Below are 21437 nucleotides of genomic sequence, written 5' to 3'. Positions count from 1 at the left end.
AGGCAGTTGAGGTTTAACATGCTGGTCTTATTCTTTTTTATTTAATTTTTTAATATGTAGAAAAATAATTGTTTAAATGAGCAGAACAAGTTCAGCCACTAAATATGAAGAATAGTAACCAACATGAATGTTTATGTTTGAGCATATTAATCAGTTATTGATTATCAGTGATGGATGGATGGATGGATGGATGGATGGATGGATGGATGGATGGAGTGTAGCACCTTTCTGACCCTGTCCCACTCACCACCCCCACACACTAACACACATGTATAATGGCAGCTCTCTTACATAATGTGATGTGGGAGGCAGAATGCAGCTTTTAGAAGAAAGAGAAATCTTTCTGCAGGAACTGTCAGCCTCTCACTGCCTGAACAGACCAGCATCACATACAGCCAGTCATTGATCACATACAGCCAGTCATCAATATCTCAATGATTGATTGTCTCACTTGCTGGAGGAAAATGAAACTCAGCAGATCTTCCTGTAACTTCACACAGTTCTGTGGACAGATCCTCCATCCATCCATCCATCCATACATCCATCCATCCATACATCCATCCATCCATCCATCCATACATCCATCCATCCATACATCCATACATCCATCCATACATCCATCCATCCATCCATCCATCCATACATCCATCCATCCATCCATCCATACATCCATCCATCCATCCATCCATCCATCCATCCATACATCCATCCATCCATCCATCCATACATCCATCCATCCATCCATCCATACATCCATACATCCATCCATCCATCCATCCATCCATCCATCCATCCATACAACCATCCATCCATCCATCCATCCATACAACCATCCATACATCCATCCATCCATCCATCCATCCATCCATACATCCATCCATCCATCCATCCATACATCCATACATCCATCCATCCATCCATCCATCCATCCATCCATCCATACAACCATCCATACATCCATCCATCCATCCATCCATCCATACAACCATCCATACATCCATACATCCATACATCCATCCATCCATCCGATGGTTTAGCTGGAACAGGGGAGGGGATCTGGTTGGTGATTTCTTGGAAGTGATTTAGATGAAGGATCTTAAAGTAAATATTTGGTCTGAGCAGCTTTAATCCATCCAATCAGATCCATTGAGGTCCAGGTTCTGGGGAGGATCCTTTCATCTGTCGGACCTGTTTCCTCTGATCTTCAGTCCAGTTCTTGGGTCATGTGACCTACCTCAGCCTTTTCTCCCTGTTTCCCTGAGAACGGCTTCCTGACTGCCACATTTCCATGGAGACCATTTCTGATGAGTCTTCGGCCAACAGTAGATGGATCAGCTGAGGGTCCCGATGCATCTCTCAGGTTCTGGTTCAGTTTTTTGCTGGATTTCAGATCCTGTTCATCTGATTGCCTTTAAATGTCTTGTCTTACGTGTATACCGAGCAGTGAGATGCTTTCACCTGCTCCACACACTAAAAAACACAACAGAACAAAACCAGAACCAGACGTGTGAAAGAAAATATTAAAAATAAAAATAACTATTGTTCAGTGTTGAGAATGAGGTTACAGCTTCTCCCCATAGCGACGCTTGGTCTCTCTGCCTGCCCTGCGGACCCCGTCGTCCTCCATGGTCCCCATGGGGGAGCCCAGTGTTGTGGGCAGCAGTGCGGGGAGCAAGGGCATCACAGATTGAATTGTCCACCCATGGCTTCTGGTTGGAAAATGTCCTGGTGATAGTCTTCGGGATAGTGTCTCCACTAATTTAGTCCTGACTCTTCTTCTTTGTCCTCCATGTGTCCAGTTTCTGCCTCCATGCTGAGATAAGCCAGCTGTTTGGGAATCAGCTACTGCTGCTGTTCTGTTTTCTGTCTGGTCTTTGCTGGTTTTACAGATGAAACATAAAATTGGGAACAAACGATGCGCCTTTGTGATAAAGAGCCTAAAGATCCAGTTTAAACCAGTTCTTTGCTACGTTGTGTTCATCCCGCGAGTTAAGAGCCTTTTTTATGCCTGAAGAACTCAGCTCGGAATTACTGATCATACTTTCTCCTGGTTAATAAAACACGTTTAACTTTATTTAGACAGTTAAAGTTGAATTTTTAAAAATGACCTGGACATGTTCTAGTTACTTCCTGTAAACAGCAGGGGGCCTCATCGTCCTCAACTTTCTGGCAAACCTCAACAAGAACAGCTGACATGTCACATGACCCTGATTGGTTCCTGCTGTGTTTCCAGGGGAGCGTTCTCAGTGGTGCGCCGGTGTGTGAAGGTTCTGTCGGGTCAGGAGTACGCCGCCAAGATCATCAACACCAAGAAGCTGTCAGCCAGAGGTGAGAGCCCGAGGACTCAACCATGTGTGTGTGACACGTCAGCATGCCGATGGTGTGGCGCTCTGAGTCAGTCACACATCACGGTTCTGCCATCAGATGGCGGTTCGGTGGTCCACAACATATGTGATGGCTTGCAGGGAGTCTTCCTCAGTTAGAGATGATGAAAACTTGTTCAGTTTGTAGTTCTTCAGCTCCGAGTATAAGTGAGCCACAAGAAGTCACATGACTTCGGGTGAAGAATATTTGGGTTAGAGTGGTGATGTCACTGTCTGGTTTCATAAATCTGTTAACTGTTTCAGCCCTGAAAACCTGACAGATATAACCACCTCTATAAAAAGAATCATTCATTTTCATCTGTTTCTCCGGGTTTAGACCATAATGTTCCCAAAACCAGACTGAAAGTGGATTTAACTCAAACATGAAGGTTCACCAATGCTTTTATGTAAAGCACATTGAACTTTCTTGTACATGAAATGTGCTAAACAAATACACTTACCATGGCTTACATCTCTGTTGCATGGTGCTAACCTAACTCTATCTATCTATCTATCTATCTATCTATCTATCTATCTATCTATCTATCTATCTATCTATCCATCTGTCTATCTATCTATCTGTCTACGTGTTAGCGTGGTCTTAGCGTGGTGACAGCGTGGTGTAAGCACGGTGTCAGTTTGGTGTTAAAATGGTGTTAGCGTGGTGTTATTCTCTGTCAGATATGAGAGAAAAAAATGAATTTCTCTTTTTTTATTGTAATTTATTGCGACATTTATAAACACATTTTTCACTCTGGGAATCTATCCTGAGGTCCTCAGATGTCTCTAGACACTGAGAACTTCAATGAAAATAATTAATTAATAATATGTTTTTTTTCCAACATAATAAAAACAAGGCAAAGAAAAAAAACCTATAATCTATAATGTGCTAAATGGAGGAGAGCTTCATACTCAGTAACACAGAAAACAAAAACGGACATTTCCTCTAAACCTCCTAGTCTAAGGCACCGTTTCTCAGTCCTGGTCCTAGAAGGCTACTGTCCTGCAGGTTTTAGATGTTTTCCTGCTACAACATACCTCATTCAGGACAGTAGCTCACAAGGTCTGGATTTGAAAATTCATCAGGGTTCTGATGGTATGGTGTGGATCAGGGTTCTGATGGTATGGTGTGGATCAGGGTTCTGATGGTATGGTGTGGATCAGGGTTCTGATGGTATGTGTGGATCAGGGTTCTGATGGTATGTGGCCGGATCAGATCGGATCTGTGATTATTGGACTGGTTCTGGACCGGAGTCCTGACCTGAAACAACCATGACCCCATCCTGCTGGACACGTGAACATGTGTTTACAGGAAGAATGGGACAGAACACCAGAACCGGGAATGTTCCAGCATGGGAAAAGATTCCCTGAGATTGGGAAGCAGTTGGGGAAAAAACAGAATTTCAGTCCGTTTAGACCAGTTGGTTTCCTGAAGTTTGGTTTGACTCGTGAGCCGCCTCCTCCTCCTGGTCCTTGGGCTGCTCTTCCTCCTCCTCTTCCTCCTTCTACACAGTTGGATGTGGAGATGAAACTGAGAAGCAGTAGCGCTGTAGATCCTCCTCAGTTGATTTTTTTCCCTTATCACTATTCTGGTTTTGAGATTTCCTCCGGTTGCTTAGCAACACTCTGCAAAGTTGACAAAGAATCTGTGTTTGACTGCAGCTCCTCGACACACTTACATAAGCAAACCCTCCTGCAGCTGTTTAGCTCACCTGAGCTACAGCACCTGTTCAGCACATTTTATTCAGACTCTCCTCCGTTCTTGTCATTGTCCTCCTCGTTTCTCCTTTATTTCTTCACCTTCTACCTTTTTTCCATTGTTTCTTCTACTTTTGCTCTCTATTTCTTTGTAGGTTTGTCTCTCCATCTTTGTTTCTTCTCTATTTTCTGTTAATCCATATTTTTCTGAGTTTCTACCCTTTCTCTTCTGTATTTCTTCATCTTTTCTCCTCCGTTTGTCCTGCTGCTCAAAGTAAAGCTGCAGCAGCTGTTTGTTTCTCTGAGCATTCTCTGAGCGTTTATTTGTTTAACAAGCAGAGTAATTGTTCAGACTGAGATGAACAGATCAATAAAAAATTTCCAGCCATTCCTCATCATCTCTGTAACACCTGTTCATCCACCAGCAGGCGCTTTCAGGACCTTCGGAAAGTCAGATTCCCTCCTCCACATTTCCTGCTGCAGCTCCACCAACATCTCTGTTTCATTGCTTATATTTTGGAGGCAGACTTTCCATATCAAACTGTCTGATCAGAACCTGATCTAGCCTACGAGGAGATATCTGGTTCAGGTCTCAAGTTTAACCTGAGGATAAACCTGCTGCTAATCTCATGTTTGAAGCATTGTTTGTTTACTTCCTCAGAAATTAGAGCTACACGTTCAGCAGCTGCAATATTCCAGTAACCAGTAGGAGGCGGTGTAAGGACCAGTTAGACCAGATGGAAGGTCACAAGGTGGACAGCAGGAAAAATGGTGGACAGTGTCTGAGAAAAGATTAATAACTAAATGTGAATGAATAATTTCTATCGTCTCCATGGTTATCGTTTTGTGGCATGATGCAGGCAGATGACGAGGCAGAAGGCAGAAAACTAACCTTACAAAAACAAAACACTACAAAGACAAGACTGTGACTACAAGAAGACCACAATGGACTAGCAGGGAATAAATGAAACCAAGGCCTACACACGGGAGAACTAAATGGAAATGGGTGACGTGAGTTAGCCAAAGCAAACACAAAAATAAACATTACAAGACCATGCAAAACCAAAACCATAAACACAGATCATGACACCATCTTACAAATTCAGCGTCTCTATCAGGTCTGAGTTCTCTAATGCACCCCCTGATGGAACCTCCGGTAACATCCGTAGCACACAAGCAGGGACGAGGACAGTCATACTGAAGCTGATTGGCTATAAGAACATGAGGTCAGAAAGGAAGAATGATCTGGTCCCTAGTGTCAGCAGGATGTTCACTCTGAGTCATTTCCTGTGGTTCTGGTCCACTTCAACCCTGGTTCCCTGTGGTTCAGGTACCGTTCAGTCCTGGTTCCCTGTGGTTCTGTTTATGACGGGACCAGGAGGAGGAACCCAATCCCAGTATGGCGGTTCAGCAGTTCGCTGTCAGACTTCCAGCTGGAGACGAGTGGGTCCGTCCAAACACCAGTACCAATGTTGTATCAGATTAATGCTTTAGTGTCTGGGACTCTTCTCTATATATTTACTTGGTACTGACCCGGTACCAAGGTTTATGGCATCACACACCTGTACGTCCAACAGGTCCAAACTGATGGTGACATGATGGTTCTGTCCAGTTTATGATTCTGTTACTGAAACATTCAGTTCTGAACTCACAATCACCACATCTGTTCAGAGCTGAAGTTCTACTACATGGATGGATCCGACCAAATCCAAAGTTCTCATCCAGGCTCTGACGTGGTAAGACTGACGTATCACCACCAACACGCTTCGGTAGATAAACAATTTCCTGTCATGCTTCTGTCTGCCAGGACGAGGACAGTGGTCCAATCAAACGGATGGGTCCTGCATGGAAACATACTGCGCGAGGCGGAGTTGGGTCTGGACCAGAACGTGAAGTAAACGTAACAGGAAACACAAAAACCACATGAGGTGTCAAGAAATAAGTACTGGGTCTGTAACCCGTTCAGAACCTGAAAGAACTTTCTGAAGCTTTTCATGAAACCAGCTGGTCCAAACAGAACTTCCACAGAAAGTTCTGGATCTCTGAATTAATGGGATAAATCAAATCAAACCAAATTTTATTTATAGAGCACTTTTCATGCACAAGGCAACACAAAGTGCTGTACATAACAAAAACAAATCATACATATTGAATACAAAATTTAAAAGCCTTCACACATAAGAAATTAGAACAAAAGATAAAAAGACACACCTTATAATTATTCACACACAATCGCACACAAACTCACACATACAAACAAGCTTCATGTACACTCGTCCCCCAACCCAAACCCCATTCTGTACCAACATGACCTCCATCCCTGGCTACTGTCTCTGAACTGGATATAAGTATGAAAATAATAACAGAATGAAAACATCTGGCTGAAGCTGCTGTGAGGAAACGGGATCTTGGGGATCCAGTCAGACTGGTAGCCAGCCCACCCATGACCACAGAGAGCGCCACCACAGGATCCACCCAGGTCATGGCAGGTTGGGGTCCACACCACAGCCACAGGGCTGCAGTGCAGGACCCCCAGCCACCCAGACAAGGGCAGTCACCATGGCAACAACCCTGCAGACAGAGCAGGTAAAGCTGCTGGTGTGAAGGATCCCTAGGATGAAACACTGGAGTTAAAATGTAAAAACAAGAAAAATTACACTTAGAAACAATACGAGTTTATAAAAACTGTGTTCTTGGGTAAACAGCTAAGAGGCCGGTACCAGAGGTCCTCGGGGTCTGCAAGGGTTCATAATCTAAAAGCAGGTCTGATAAATAAGAAGGCCCAAGACCATCAAGACATTTATAAACCAGTACAAGAAGCTTAAAATCATCCTGAAATGCACGGGGAGCCAATGCAGCGATTTTACACCTTGTGTAATGTGTTCCCGCCCTCTGGTCCTCGTCAGAACTCTACTGCTGAGTGCTGGAGTAGCTGCAGGTTAGAAATGGACTTTTTGGGAAGACCAGAGAGCAGGGCGTTACAGTAATCTAATAGAAATAAAAGCATCAGCACCTCCGTGCTGGTAAGAGAGAGGAATGGACGACTCTGGTGATGTTTTTTAAGATGATAAAATCTTGTTTTTGTTACGTTTCTGATGTGTGGAATAAAATCCAGCTCAGAATCAAAAGTGAGAGTAATTTGATTTCTCACATCCTGAGGAGGATTAAAATGTTGTAATTTTGATCAAATGATCTCTCTCTTGTCTTCAGGACCCATAATTAAAACTTCAGTTTTGTTCTGATTGAGCTGTAAGACGTTCTCTGCCATCCATGACTTTAAATCTAAAAGACAGTTTAAAATGATGTTAACTGGCTCCAGGTCATCAGGACACATAGCGATGTAAAGCTGCGTATCATCAGCATAGCTGTGGAAATCAATACTGTGTCTCCTGATGACATCCCCAAGAGACAACATGGACAGATTTAAAAGAAGTGGGCCTAGAACTGGTCCTTGGGGAACCCAACACTGGATTTTATGGGTCTTTGAGAATCATGTATCCATATTTACATAAAACTGTCGATCTGTGAGATAGAAGTAAAACCTTTTAAGAGCAGTACCTGAGAGGCCCACCAGACTTCTGAGTTGGTCTAATAAAATCTGGTGATCAACTGTATCAAAGGCGGCGCTCAGACCCAGCAGAACCAGAACTGAAAGTTTTCATGCGTCCAAGTTCCACCTGAGGTCATTAACCATCTTTAAAGAGTGTCTTGGTACTGTGGTTCTTCCTAAAACCATTTAACTGAATAAAAACAACTTTTTCTATGATTTTACTTAAAAGTGGTAGGTTGGATACAGGTCGGTAATTATTAAGAATTATTGAGTTCTAAATTACTTTTCTTATTGGTTCTATTGAGGTAAAATCAGAGACAAATGGGTCAGAACCATCCAAAACTGATCTGCTAGAGAGGATTTCCAGAAACCCAGAGCGGTTCAGTTAGACTGGGTGATGCTGATGCTGTCAGCCATCATCAGCTGATCAGTTCTGGTTCTGACCCACAAATTCTGGGGTGTGAGGTCTGTCTTAGCTTCTCTGTGACAGCGGCATGTTAGCCAATGCTAGCTCATGATCAACCACAAACATACACACACACACACCGGCAGTGGAGTTCACCATTACCAGCTTTCAGGACTCAGGCTCCGCCCCGAGGTGGCTATGTTTTTAACATAAACCAAAAGAATATCAACAAAAACCTAATGCTACGCAGGATGAAACACAATGCTGATTGGCTACAAGCTAGAACTGCAAAAAAAAAAAACAAGGAAAACAACACAAAGGAGTTTTCCTTCAGATCAACATTGTGGTCTAAACAGCTGATTTTTGGGTCAGATTATAATCCAGATGGATTAAATATATAAATTAATGTTGTGGATAAATTTGGTCACTAAATGTCTGAATGTGGTTCACTTATTGATTTTCCTTTCAGTTACTTGATCGTCTCAGCATCAGTTACCATGGTGATGATTTCAGCATCAATTACCATGGCAATGTAAACAGATTAAAGGACATCTGACCCCTGAATGGTCTGGCCTTCAGACATTAATCTGACCTCACAATTTTACATGATCTGTGAATCTACTGCAACTCTTTATATGTTGGTGCATTCACGTGGATGGTTAATGTGAATGTTGTCCATCACTTCATGAAAGCGCAAGACAAATTTCCTCTAGTACAAGAATAAGTTTGTCTTGATATAACCCTGAATATCAGTACCTCTGATCAGTTATGGCTGTTTGTTTGTGTTGGCAGATCATCAGAAGTTGGACCGAGAAGCTCGAATCTGCCGATTACTGAAACACCCGAACATTGGTGAGTCCTACGGATGATAAAGATAATAGAAATGAAGGTGATTAAGATGAAAATTAAGATGATAATGAAAGTTGGCAAGACATCTTCCCAATTTACTGAAAACGTGTCAGCTAAGGCTCTGAAACTAGTTCCTGTTACGGTGTTGAACCAGTTCCCATTAAGATGTTAAATCAGGCCGTTAGGGGTTTTAAAAATGGTCTTGTTAGGATCTTCAGTCACCTGCTGTTAGACTGTTAAATTAGGCCCGTTTGGATTATTAAATCAGTTGCTGTTACGGTGTTAAATCAGGTCCTGTTAGAATGTTAAATCAGATCCGCTTAGAGTGTTAAATAGGGGCATAATGCGGTGTTAAAACAGGTCCTGGTAGCATGTGAAATTAGGGCCTGTCAGGGTCTTAACTCATGCCATGTTACACTGGTAAATCAGTCCTGTTACAGTATTAAATCAGGTCCTGTTAGTGTGTTAAATCAGGTCCGGTTAGGTTGTTAAATCAGTCCTGTTGGGGTGTTAAATTTGTTTCTGTTGGGATGTTCAGTCAGGTCCTGTTACACTGTTAAATATGGTCAAGATAGGGTGTTAATTAAGGTACTGTTAGAGTGTTAAATCATGTCCTGTTAGATTCCTAAATCAGTCCTTTTAGGGTGTTAAATCACGGCCTAAAAGGAAGTTGAATCAGGTCCTGTTTTGGTTTTAAATACGGTCCTATTAGGATGGTAAATCTGGTGCTGTTAGACTGTTAAATCAGTCCTGTTAGGGTGTTAAATAAGGTCCAGGTAGGCTGTAATTCCGGTCCTGTTAGAGTGTTAAATCAAGTCTTGATATGATGTTAAATCAGGTCCTGTTAGGTTATTGAATAAAGTCCTCTTAGGATTTTAAATCAGGTCCATTTACGTTGTTAAATCATTGTTAAATCAAGTCCCATTAGAGTGTGAAGACAGGTCCTGATATGATGTTAAATCAGGTCCTATTAGGTTATTAAATAAGGTCCTGTTAGCATGTTAAATCGTGTCCTGATAGGATGTTAAATTGGGACCTTCTGGGGTGTTAAATAAGGTCCTGTTACAGTGTTAAATCACTTCCTGTTAAGGTGTGAAATCAGTTCATTTTGGTCCTTTCAGGATTTTAAATCAGGTGTTAGCGTGTTAATTGAGGTCCTGTTATGGTGGTATATCAGGTCCTGTTAGGGCATTAAATCCGATCTTGTGTTGAAAAAGGTTGAGTTGGGCTGTTAATTAGTTATAAATCATGTGTTGTTAGCCTGTTAAATCAGGTCCTGTTAGGCTATTTAATCAGGTCCTCTTAGGATGTTAAATCGGGTCCATTTACGTTGTTAAATCTAGTCCTGATGGGATATTAAATCAGGTCCTGTTAGGATGTTAAATCAGGCCCTGTTAGGATGTTAAATCAGGTCTTGTTAGGGTCTTAAATCAAATTCCGTTAAAGTGTTAAATCAGGTCCTAGTAGCGTGTTAAATTAGGGCTTCTTGGGGTGTTTAATTAGGTCCTGCTACAATGTTAATTCAAGTCGCGTTGAATTGTTAAATCAGGACCTGTTAAATTGTTAAATCAAGTGTGAAGACAGGTCCTGATATGATGTTAAGTCAAGTCCTGGTAGAATGTTAAATCAGTCCTGTTAGCATGTTAAACCGTGTAGGATGTTAAATCGGGTCCTTCAGGGGTGTTAAATAAGGTCCTGTTAGAGTGTTAAATTAGGTCTTGTTAGGGTGGTAAATCAGGTCCTGTTAGTGTTTTAAATAAGGTCCTTTTAGATTGTTAAATCAATTTATCTTAGGCTGCTAAGATAGGTCCTTTAAGGATGTTAAATCAGGTCCTATTAGTGTGGTAAATAAGGTCCTGTTTGGGTGTTAAAACAGGTCCTAGTAGCGTGTGAAAGTGGAGCCTGTTAGGGTGTTAAATTAGGTCTTGTTACGATGTTCGATCAGGTCCTGTTAGGGTGTTAAATAACGTCCTGTTATGGTGGTATATCAGGTCCTGTTAGGGTATTCAATCCGATCCTGTTAGAATGTTAAAAAAGGTCGGGTTAGGATGTTAATTAGTTATATATCAGTCCTTTGAGGGTGTTAAATCAGGTCCGGTTAGGTTGGTAAAAAAGGTCCTGTTAGAGTATTAAATCAAGTCCTGTTAGAGTGTTAAGACAGGTCCGGTTAGGTTGTTAAATCAAGTCCTGTGAAGGTGTTAAATCTGGTCCTGTTAGGTTGTTAAAAAAGGTCCTCTTGGGGAGTTAAATAAAGTCCTGTTAGGGTGTTAATTAACGTTTTGTTAGGGTGTTAAATCAGTTCCTGCTAGAGTGTTAAGACTGGTCCTGTCAGGATTTTAAATCAGGTCCACTTAGCGTGTAAATTCAGGTCCTGTTATGGTGGTATATCAGGTCCTGTTACGATACCAAATCCGATCCAGTTAGAATGATAAATCAGGTCCTTTTAGATTGCTGAATCAGTCCTGTTAGGGTGTTCGATCAGATCCTGTTAGAGTGTTAAATAAGGTCCTGGTAGCGCGGGAAATTAGGGCCTGTTGGGTTATTTAGGTCCTGTTACGATGTTAATTCAGATCCTGTTACGATGTTAATTCAGATCCTGTTAGGGTATTAAATCAGGTTCTGTTAGGATGGTAAATCAGGTCCTGTTAGATTGTTAACTCAGTCCTGTTAGGGTGGTAAATCAATTCCTGTTTGGGTGTTAAAATCAGGCACTGTTAGGATGTTAAAACAGCTCCTACGTGAAATTACAGTCTGTTAGGGTGATAAATTAGGTCCTGTTACGATGTTAAATCAGGACACTTTATCACATCCTGATAGGATGTTAAATCAGGGCCTGTTGGGGTGTTAAATAAGATTCGCTTAGGATGTTAAATCAGGTCCTGTTAGAGTCTTAAATCAGTCCTGTTATGGTGTTAAAAAATGTCCTGTTAGAGTGTGAAATCCAGTCCTGTTAGTGTGTTGAATCAGGTGCTTTGAGACTATTAAATCAGTCCCTGTTAGAATGTTAAATCAGGTCCTGTTAGCGTGTTTATTCAGGTCCTGTTAGGGTAATAAATCAACTCCCATTAAAGTGATAAATCTGGCCCTGTTAGAATGTTAAATCAGGTCTTGTTGAGGTGTGAAAAAATGTCCTGGTAGTGTCTCAAATAAAGGCCTTTTAGGGTGTTAAACTGAGTCCTGTTACGATGTTAAATCAGGTCCTGTTAGGGTATTAAATCAGGTCCTGTTAGGATGTTAAATAAGGTCCTGTTAGGGTGTAAAATCAGGTCCTGTTGGGATGTTAAATCAGGTCCCGTTGGGTTGTTAAATCATATGTTGTTATCCTGTTAAATCAGGCCATTAGGATGTTAAATCAAGTCCTGATAGGGTGTTAAAAAAAGTCTAGTTAGGCTGTTAATTCAGGTCCTGTTGGGGGGTTAAATCAGGGCCTGTTAGCGTGTTAAATACTGTCCTGTTAGGATGTTAAATCATATGTTGTTATCCTGTTAAATCAGGTACTGTTAGGATGTTAAATCAAGTCCTGTTAGGGTGTAAAATCAGGTCCTGTTGGGGTGTTAAATCAGGTCCCGTTGGGATGTTAAAAAAGGTCCTGTTAGGGTGTCAAATAAAGGTCTGTAAGGGTGTTAAATTAAGTCCTGTTACGATGTTAAATGAGATCCTGTTAGGGTATTAAACCAGGTCCCGTTAGGATGTTAAATAAGGTCCTGTTAGGCTGTAAAATCAGGTCCTGTTAGGGTGTTAAATGAAATCCTATTAAATCCTGTTGAATAAGGACCTGTTAAGAGGGTTAAATCACTTCCTGTTAGGGTGTTAAGACATGTCCTGTTAGGGTATTAAATCAGGTCCTGTTAGAATGTTAAATCAGGTCGTGTTGGGGTGTCAAATCAGGGAGTGTTGAGGTGTCAAAACAGGTCCTGGTAGTTTGTCAAATAAAGGCCTTTTAGGATGTTAAATTAAGTCCTGTTACAATGTTAAATCGGGTCCTGTTAGGGTATTAAACCGGGTCCTTTTAGTATGTTAAATCAGGTCCTGTTAGGGTGTTAAATCAGGCCCTGTTAGGATGTTAAATCAGTTCCTGTTTGGATGTTGAATCGGGTCCTATTAGTGTTTTAAATACATTTTTGTTAGGATGTTAAATCAGGCCTTGTTAGATTGTTTAATCAGTCCTGTTAGGGTGTTAATCAGTGCCTGCTGGGATGTGAGAACAGGTCCTGGTAGCGTGTTAAATAAGGGCATGTTAGGGTGTTAAATCAGGGCCTATTAGAATGTTAAATCAGGTCCTGTTGGGGTGCAAGAATAGGTCCTGGTAGCGTGTTAAATAAGGGCCTGTTAGGGTGTTAAATCAGGGCCTGTTAGAAATTTAAATCAGGTCCTATTGGGGTGTGAAAACAGCTCCTGGTAGTATGATAAATAAGGGCCTGTTAGGGTATTAAATTAATTAGTGTTACGATGTTAAATCAGGTCCTTTTAGGGTGTTAAATCATGTCCTGTTAGGGATATAAATCAGGTCCTGTTAGGATGTTAAATCAGGTCCTGTTAGATTGTTAAATCAGTTTTGTTACGGTGTCATATCATGTCCTGTTAGGGTTTTGAGACAGATCCTGTTAGTGTGTTGAATTATGTCCTGTTAGCATGTTAAATAAGGTCCAGTTAGGCTGTTAATTCAGGTTCTCTTAGAATGTTAAATCAAGTCCCATTAAAGTATTAAATCAGGTCCTGTTAGAATGTCAAATCAGGTCCTGTTAGCCTGTTAATTCAGGCCCTTTTAGAGTGATAAATCAGGTCCCGTTAGAATGTTAAATCAATCCTGTTAGGGTGTTAAATCAATTCCTGTAAGGGTGTTACGACAGGTCCTGTTAGGTGTTAAATAAGGTCCTGTTAGAAATTTAAACCAGGTCCTATTGGGGTGTCAAAACAGCTCCTGGTAATGATAAATAAGGGCCTGTTAGGGTATTAAATTAATTAGTGTTACGATGTTAAATCAGGTCCTTTTAGGGTGTTAAATCATGTCCTGTTAGGGATATAAATCAGGTCCTGTTAGGATGTTAAATCAGGTCCTGTTAGATTGTTAAATCAGTTTTGTTACGGTGTCATATCATGTCCTGTTAGGGTTTTGAGACAGATCCTATTAGGGTGTTAAATTATGTCCTGTTAGCATGTTAAATAAGGTCCAGTTAGGGTGTTAAATAAGGTCCTGTTAGAAATTTAAACCAGGTCCTATTGGGGTGTGAAAACAGCTCCTGGTAATGTTAAATCAGGTCCTGTTAGATTGTTAAATCAGTTTTGTTACGGTGTCATATCATGTCCTGTTAGGGTTTTGAGACAGATCCTGTTAGTGTATTAAATCAGGTCCTGTTAGAATGTCAAATCAGGTCCTGTTGGGGGGTTAAATCAGGGCCAGTTAGCGTGTTAAATACTGTCCTGTTAGGATGTTAAATCATATGTTGTTATCCTGTTAAATCAGGCCCTGTTAGGATGTTAAATCAGGTTCTGACAAGGTGTTACATCAGGTCCAGTTAGGGTGTTAAATCAGGTCCTGTTAGCGTTTTAAATATGGTCCTGTTAGAGTGTTAAATCAGGTCCTGTTAGTGTTTTTAATCAGGGTCTGTTAGAGTGTTGAATACTTTCCTGTTAGGATCTTGCATCAGGTGTTGTTAGCCTGTTAAATCAGGCCGTTAGGATGTTAAATCAGTTCCTGTTTGGATGTTGAATCATGTCCCGTTAGGGTATTTAATAAGGTCTTGTTAGAATGATAAATTAAGGCCTGTTAGGGTGTTAAATACTATCCTGTTAGGATCTTAAATCAGGTGTTGTTAGCCTGTTAAATCAGGCCTTGTTAGGATGTTAAATCAGGTCCTTTTAGGGTGTTACATTAGGTCCTGTTAGGTTATTGAATCACGTCCTGTTACGGTGTTCAATCACGTCGTGATAGGATGTTAAATCACGTCTTGTTAGAGGGTTCAATCACTTCCTGTTAGGGTGTTAAATCAGGGCCTGTTAGGTTATCGAATCACGTCCTGTTACGGTGTTCAATCACGTCGTAAATGAGGTCCAGTTAGGCTGTTAATTCAGGTTCCATTAAAATGTTAAATCAAGTCCAATTAAAGTATTAAATCAGGTCTTTTTAGAATGTCAGATCAGGTCCAGTAAGTGTGTTAAATCAGGTCCTGTTAACGTTTTAAATATGGTCCTGTTAGGATGTTAAATCAGGTGCTGTAACACTATTAAATCAGATCCTTTTAGATTGTTAAATCAATTCTGTTAGGATGTAAAATCAGTTCCTGTTAGGGCATTAAGACAGGTCCTGTTGGGATGTGAAAACAGGACCTGTTAGGGTGTTAAAACAGGACCTGTTAGGGTGTTAAATCACGTCCTGTTAGTGTGTTAAGAAAGGTCCTGTTAGGATGTTAAATCACGTCATGTTAGTGTTCAATCACTTCCTGTTAGTGTGTTAAGAAAGGTCCTGTTAGGATGTTAAATCAGGTCCTGTTAGCGTGTTAATTCAGGTCCTGTTAGGGTGTTAATTCAGGTCCTGTTAGGGTCATAAATCAGGTCCTGTTAGGATGTTAAATCAGGTCCTTATAGGGTGTTAAATCAGGCCATGTTAGCGTGTTGTACAGAAATGTCTGCTGAGTACTTTTCCAAGAACAATTAATCTACACTGACTACTCAAAGTTATTTCCAAGTTTCCTTTCAATGTTCAATGTTGTCCTTTGAGGCAAATTAATTAATGTAAAGGGTGTAATCACTTTTTAAAATACTGCATGTATACTTATGTTAGAGCTGTTAGCTGATGATGTTAGAGCTGTTAGCTGATGATGTTAGAGCTGTTAGCTGTTGATGTTAGAGCTGTTAGCTGTTGATGTTAGCAATGTTAGAGCTGTTAGCAGATGATGTTCGTCCTCTTAGCCAATGATGTTAGAGCTGTTAGCCGATGATGTTAGAGCTGTTAGCTGATGATGTTAGAGCTATTAGCTGTTGATGTTAGAGCTGTTAGCTGATGATGTTAGAGCTGTTAGCTGTTGATGTTAGAGCTGTTAGCTGTTGATGTTAGAGCTGTTAGCTGATGATGTTAGAGCTGTTAGCTGATGATGTTAGAGCTGTTAGCTGTTGATGTTCATCCTCTTAGCCAATGATGTTAGAGCTGTTAGCCGATGATGTTAGAGCTGTTAGCTGATGATGTTAGAGCTGTTAGCTGTTGATGTTAGAGCTGTTAGCTGATGATGTTAGAGCTGTTAGCTGTTGATGTTAGAGCTGTTAGCTGATGATGTTAGAGCTGTTAGCTGTTGATGTTAGAGCTGTTAGCTGATGATGTTAGAGCTGTTAACTGTTGATGTTAGAGCTGTTAGCTGATGATGTTAGAGCTGTTAGCTGATGATGTTAGAGCTGTTAGCAATTGATGTTAGAGCTGTTAGCTGATGATGTTAGAGCTGTTAGCTGATGATGTTAGAGCTGTTAGCAATTGATGTTAGAGCTGTTAGCTGATGATGTTAGAGCTGTTAGCTGATGATGTTAGAGCTGTTAGCTGTTGATGTTAGAGCTGTTAGCTGATGATGTTAGAGCTGTTAGCTGATGATGTTAGAGCTGTTAGCTGTTGACGTTAGAGCTGTTAGCAATTGATGTTAGAGCTGTTAGCTGTTGATGTTAGAGCTGTTAGCTGATGATGTTAGAGCTGTTAGCTGTTGATGTTAGAGCTGTTAGCTGTTGACGTTAGAGCTGTTAGCTGATGATGTTAGAGCTGTTAGCTGATGATGTTAGAGCTGTTAGCAATTGATGTTAGAGCTGTTAGCTGATGATGTTAGAGCTGTTAGCTGATGATGTTAGAGCTGTTAGCTGATGATGTTAGAGCTGTTAGCTGATGATGTTAGAGCTGTTAGCTGTTGATGTTAGAGCTGTTAGCTGATGATGTTAGAGCTGTTAGCTGATGATGTTAGAGCTGTTAGCAATTGATGTTAGAGCTTTTAGCAATTGATGTTACAGCTGTTAGCTGTTGATGTTAGAGCTGTTAGCTGATGATGTTAGAGCTGTTAGCTGATGATGTTGGAGCTGTTAGCAATTGATGTTAGAGCTTTTAGCAATTGATGTTAGAGCTGTTAGCTGATGATGTTAGAGCCGTTAGCAATTGATGTTAGCACTCTTAGCTGATGATTTTAGAGCTATTAGCTGATGATGCTAAAGACAACTTTTTGACCGGAGATGTCTAATCCTGATCATGTGTCAATTAGATGTGTGTTTCCAGAACACATTTCAAAGGTCAAACACCTTACACGATACATCAGAAGCTTCAGATCAATTAAGCTGTCTGAACACTCCACTGGGCAGCGGAAGCAGGAAAACCCCAGAACCAGTCAGATGTTTTAATATGACCTCACATGGACCTAAACAGCCAATCAGCAGCATCCAATCAGAGCACTGTGTGGGCAGGTGATGCTCCACAGATATGAGCAGTGTTATGTAACTCTGTTTTGGTGTGTGTGTGTGTGTGTGTGTGTGTGTGTGTGTAGGAGGAGATGGTTCTGATGCCTTCACCTATGGGCACTGTTGCCTAGCAACTTACACACACACACACACACACACACACACACACATACACACCTGTGTAAAAGCACTCAGAGAAATAATCAGGTTTTTCTCTTGAAAGCCTCCTACACAGTACAGCAGTGGGATTTAATGTGTGTGTGTGGGCATAAGCTTCTTTCCTCGCCTATTATATGTCCTATTATACAATAAATCCGAGCAGAAACAGATTTTTTCAGTTAAACTTCTTCCCTGTCAGTTTAACTCAGACAGACATTGTCCAGAGTTGTTTAGGGTCAGAAAGATTTCCTGCTCCAATCCTATCTATCTATCTATCTATCTATCTATCTATCTATCTATCTATCTATCTATCTATCTATCTATCTATCTATCTATCTATCTATCCATCTATCCATCCATCCATCCATCCATCCATCCATCCATCCATCTCTGGTCCTGGTTGCTCTTTACAAATTATCAGAGTAAAAATGAAAGCATAAACAACACCAGTGAAAACCAGTAGAGACCAACAAGCTCAATCCTGATCCTGAGCAGATTTTCCTGGTGACTCTGCTGCTGTCTTGTCTTTGAATGAATTTACCAAATTTCTTGGATGAAGATTTATTGAAACACATGAACATTAATTCCAGAAATCCAATCATTTAAACTCTCACTTCTTATTAATTGACAGTGGTGAGACTGAATTTTACCCATGAAAGTGGAGCTTGTGTTTTATTGTAAACATGTGGAAACCATGGTAGCATGCAGGGTTAGCAAGACTGCCTGTTCTGGGATGTTTCTGCTACATTTAAAGCAGTTTCATTTTTTTTTATTGTTTTTTTTTTTATCTTCCTTTTAAGGTGACTAGCTTTGAGTTGAGGATGTAGTACCAGGGTTCCTGTGACTGAGCTGGTTTCTTCATTCTGCAGGTTATATTTTTATTGGTTCAGTCTTTTTCTAGCTGGACCAACGTGAACATCTAACATGCTAACTGAAGCCTGCAGAGGTTTGGAAATGACCTGATAACCTTCCCAGACTGACTGGCAGCTATAGTTGCTTCTCCAAGATCAATAATCAGGTTATTGATCAGCTAGTCCTGGCTGCTTCTGACAGTCTGAATTCCATTTATTCTTCCGTTCTGAAATGACTGTAGATATGAAGGGTTGTATTTACAGATCTTATGTGTGATAACACGCCGTCTGGGGGTTGTATTCCTGGAGGAAATGATGTGCTGAAATCTCATGAAGCCGTGAAAAAGACATACAGTGAAAGGAGAAGCAGTGGCGTTGTTGGACAGCCTGGCTGTGTGGAGGAGACGACCTCCAGCAGGACTCCATCCTACGCTGTGGGTGGATCAGTCTGCTGCTGAAAGACTTGCTTGGAGCTCCTTCAGTCTCATGGAGGAGGTGGAAGATGTTCACTAACATCCTCCTCTGAGCCATCCTCTAGGAACAGAGATGTCCCTCCTGACCAGCCTGTCCTGTCAGGGCATCCACCTCAGAGCGTCTCCACCTGATCTTTGTCAGCAGACGATGGTGGTCGTTCTCGTTCAGGTCACCTGGGTTGGACATCTCATGGGAATCTGAGAGTTGATGAAAGAGGTGTGGTAGGGAGGAGCTCTGAAACCAACAGATGTATGTGGTTGGACTCACCTCCTTGTACAGCAGACATTCTGAACTCTGAGGTGGGCAGGGGTGGACCTACTGCTAGTCCTCCATTTTGCTTCTCAACTGATTGGTGGACAGAATCATGACTTCCTGTGTGACTCAGCAGGAACAGCTCCATGTTCAAACACAGGATTTATTATTGTTTAAAGCCACATGAAGCGCTGGGTGTCCACCTTTCTTATTCCTTAGAGTTAAAGGAAGATTGCTATCAGCTTACACTCTGATCCCATGCTTTTACATAGGTGACTAATCTTTCGTTATCCAGATCACACCCCCCCTACCAGGTACGGTTGCTGTGGAAACACAACAAAGATCAGGGTTACCTGAACCAACCCGCCCTGGTCACATAGACAGCCAAAGTTTCAGATCAATGACTGATGTTTATGACTACATGGACTGATCACCTGCTGCTGGGGGTGGATGAAGGTTATGATGGAGCATTCTGGACTGGCTCAGTTCACTGAAGCTTCTAGGATGGGTATGCTGGGAATGATGGGCCGAGGACCTAGTCCAGGACATCTAATAGCTCCATCATAGGGAAGCAGGGACCAGAGGCACGGGTAGTTTTATACAAGTTCAGGAGTGTGGGAGGAGGGCTGTGAGACTATAAACAATGATTTATGGGTTCCTTTCAAGAGATTTTGGGCCTTTAGTGAGGAAACTTTCCCTGTTTGAGGGTCCTGGGGTGGAAGAAACACTTTCTCTGGTTACACTATGTCCTGAAACCATGTCTTCTTCTCTGTCTTTCAGTTCGCCTTCATGACAGCATTTCAGAAGAGGCTCATCATTACCTCATCTTCGACCTGTGAGTTACATCCAGTTCTGGGGTGTTCGGTTGGATTTGTGAACTGTTTCAAACCAAGTCTGTCTTTTAACTCTGTCACCCTTAACCCTTTCGAGCCTTGTGTCTCAAATTTGTGGCAATCCACTTCTGGCCTTTAGACATTTTATTTCTTCTCATCCAACAAATGTTTGTATTTATTTGCTTTTATTCATTGACATTGATATATTTATTTTCATATTATTTATGAAGTATTTATCTTTATTTATTTATTGTTATTAATTTATTTCATGTTTGATTGTACTTTATTTTATTCCAGTTTTTTTCTTTTTGTTGTTTTTTTTCCCAGATTTTTTCCCTGAATTTAGTTAATGTAATTGAAAATAGAAAATTTAGGTTAAAGGTATGGAAAGCTATTTTATTCAAAATTAAATACATAAATACCACATTTTGCAATAAATATCATTTTAATAAAAAACAGACAAATATATAATATGACTGTGAAATTGTATAATGGGGCAGTATTATTGTGAAATATATTTCATTTTTTTCTTTTCCACTTTTTTTATTATTAAATAATTATTTTCCCAATATTATACTTTTAAAATAATTCCTTTATATTTAATGTCTTTTTTTGTTTGTTTGTTTGTTAGTTTTTTTTTACAAATTCAGTTTTTATTTCATAATAAACGGTCTACTTATTTCATAATTTCGTTTTTCAGCAGAATGACTTCAGCTGTCAATCAAAGCTGGTGGGTTGGGCCTCTGCTTGATCCTTTGAGATCGATTCTTTTCCTGGACCGCGGTCATGGCCGTTCCCAGCAGACCGGAGATATGACGGGCTCTCGCTGATCAAACAGCGCATGAGGAGACGCTCTTTGACTCGTTTAGATGATATTGTAGAAATGCTCGGGATGGTAGTTGCTGTATAGGATGCTAACATCGATGACGGTATTTTCGACAGTTTGAGAGAAACTGAGCACCGGGTGCATGTAGGATATGCACAGCAGGAAGTGTCTTTGAGTGCTGGCCGTCCATGATTTGAAATTCGGTGTGTGACTCAGGACCTTGGTGCTCTCTGGAATAACCATCCGGAGTGTCGCATCACTGTTAGAGGAGAACGGTGGAAGAAGGTTTACGGTGAGTTACTTTTAACATTATTATGGAAATGCAGTTAAATTTAGCTCACTACTGTCTTTTCACACCAGTCTGTACAGTTGTTACCGTCAACAAGGACGATGACTTTTCATGATCTAAGCATGACTTATGTAAATGTGTGTTGCTCGATGTGTAAAATACGAGCTGCAGGAACTCTTTTAATAGATAAATTTTACATTTCTAAACTGCCCCAGAATTATCCACATATTGCGTCATTACTGCATAGTTGGCTGACCATTAAGCCGCTAACTGTGCTGCCGCTCTGAAACTCCGCTATCGTCGTGCACTTGTACTTTATATTAGGAGTGTTTCGCCTCATGAGTCTGAGAAACAGGACCTTCACAGGTACACAAGCAACTGATCAAAATTTGTTATTGCATACAACATTTTACTGTGTAGATGGGACACAAGTCTACTTCTGCTGGGTCAAACACTAAAAAAAGTTCTT

The 21437-nt window shown here is 40.9% G+C and overlaps 1 protein-coding gene across 1 annotated transcript in view; it reads left to right on the top strand.

Moving 5' to 3' along the window:
• camk2a (calcium/calmodulin-dependent protein kinase II alpha) overlaps window positions 1-21437 on the top strand; it is a 44026-nt gene that overhangs the window by 1110 nt on the left and 21479 nt on the right. The window contains exons 2-4 of the mRNA XM_042008897.1: window positions 2234-2328; window positions 8810-8869; window positions 19801-19855. Coding sequence (XP_041864831.1) covers window positions 2234-2328; window positions 8810-8869; window positions 19801-19855 — 210 coding nt within the window. The remainder of the gene's footprint in view (window positions 1-2233; window positions 2329-8809; window positions 8870-19800; window positions 19856-21437) is intronic.

Source organism: Melanotaenia boesemani, chromosome 15, assembly GCF_017639745.1.
Source record: "Melanotaenia boesemani isolate fMelBoe1 chromosome 15, fMelBoe1.pri, whole genome shotgun sequence".
In the NCBI taxonomy this organism is placed as follows: domain Eukaryota; kingdom Metazoa; phylum Chordata; class Actinopteri; order Atheriniformes; family Melanotaeniidae; genus Melanotaenia; species Melanotaenia boesemani.
The sequence above is the reverse complement of the archived record's forward strand: the minus strand, read 5'-3'. Positions and strand labels throughout refer to the sequence as shown.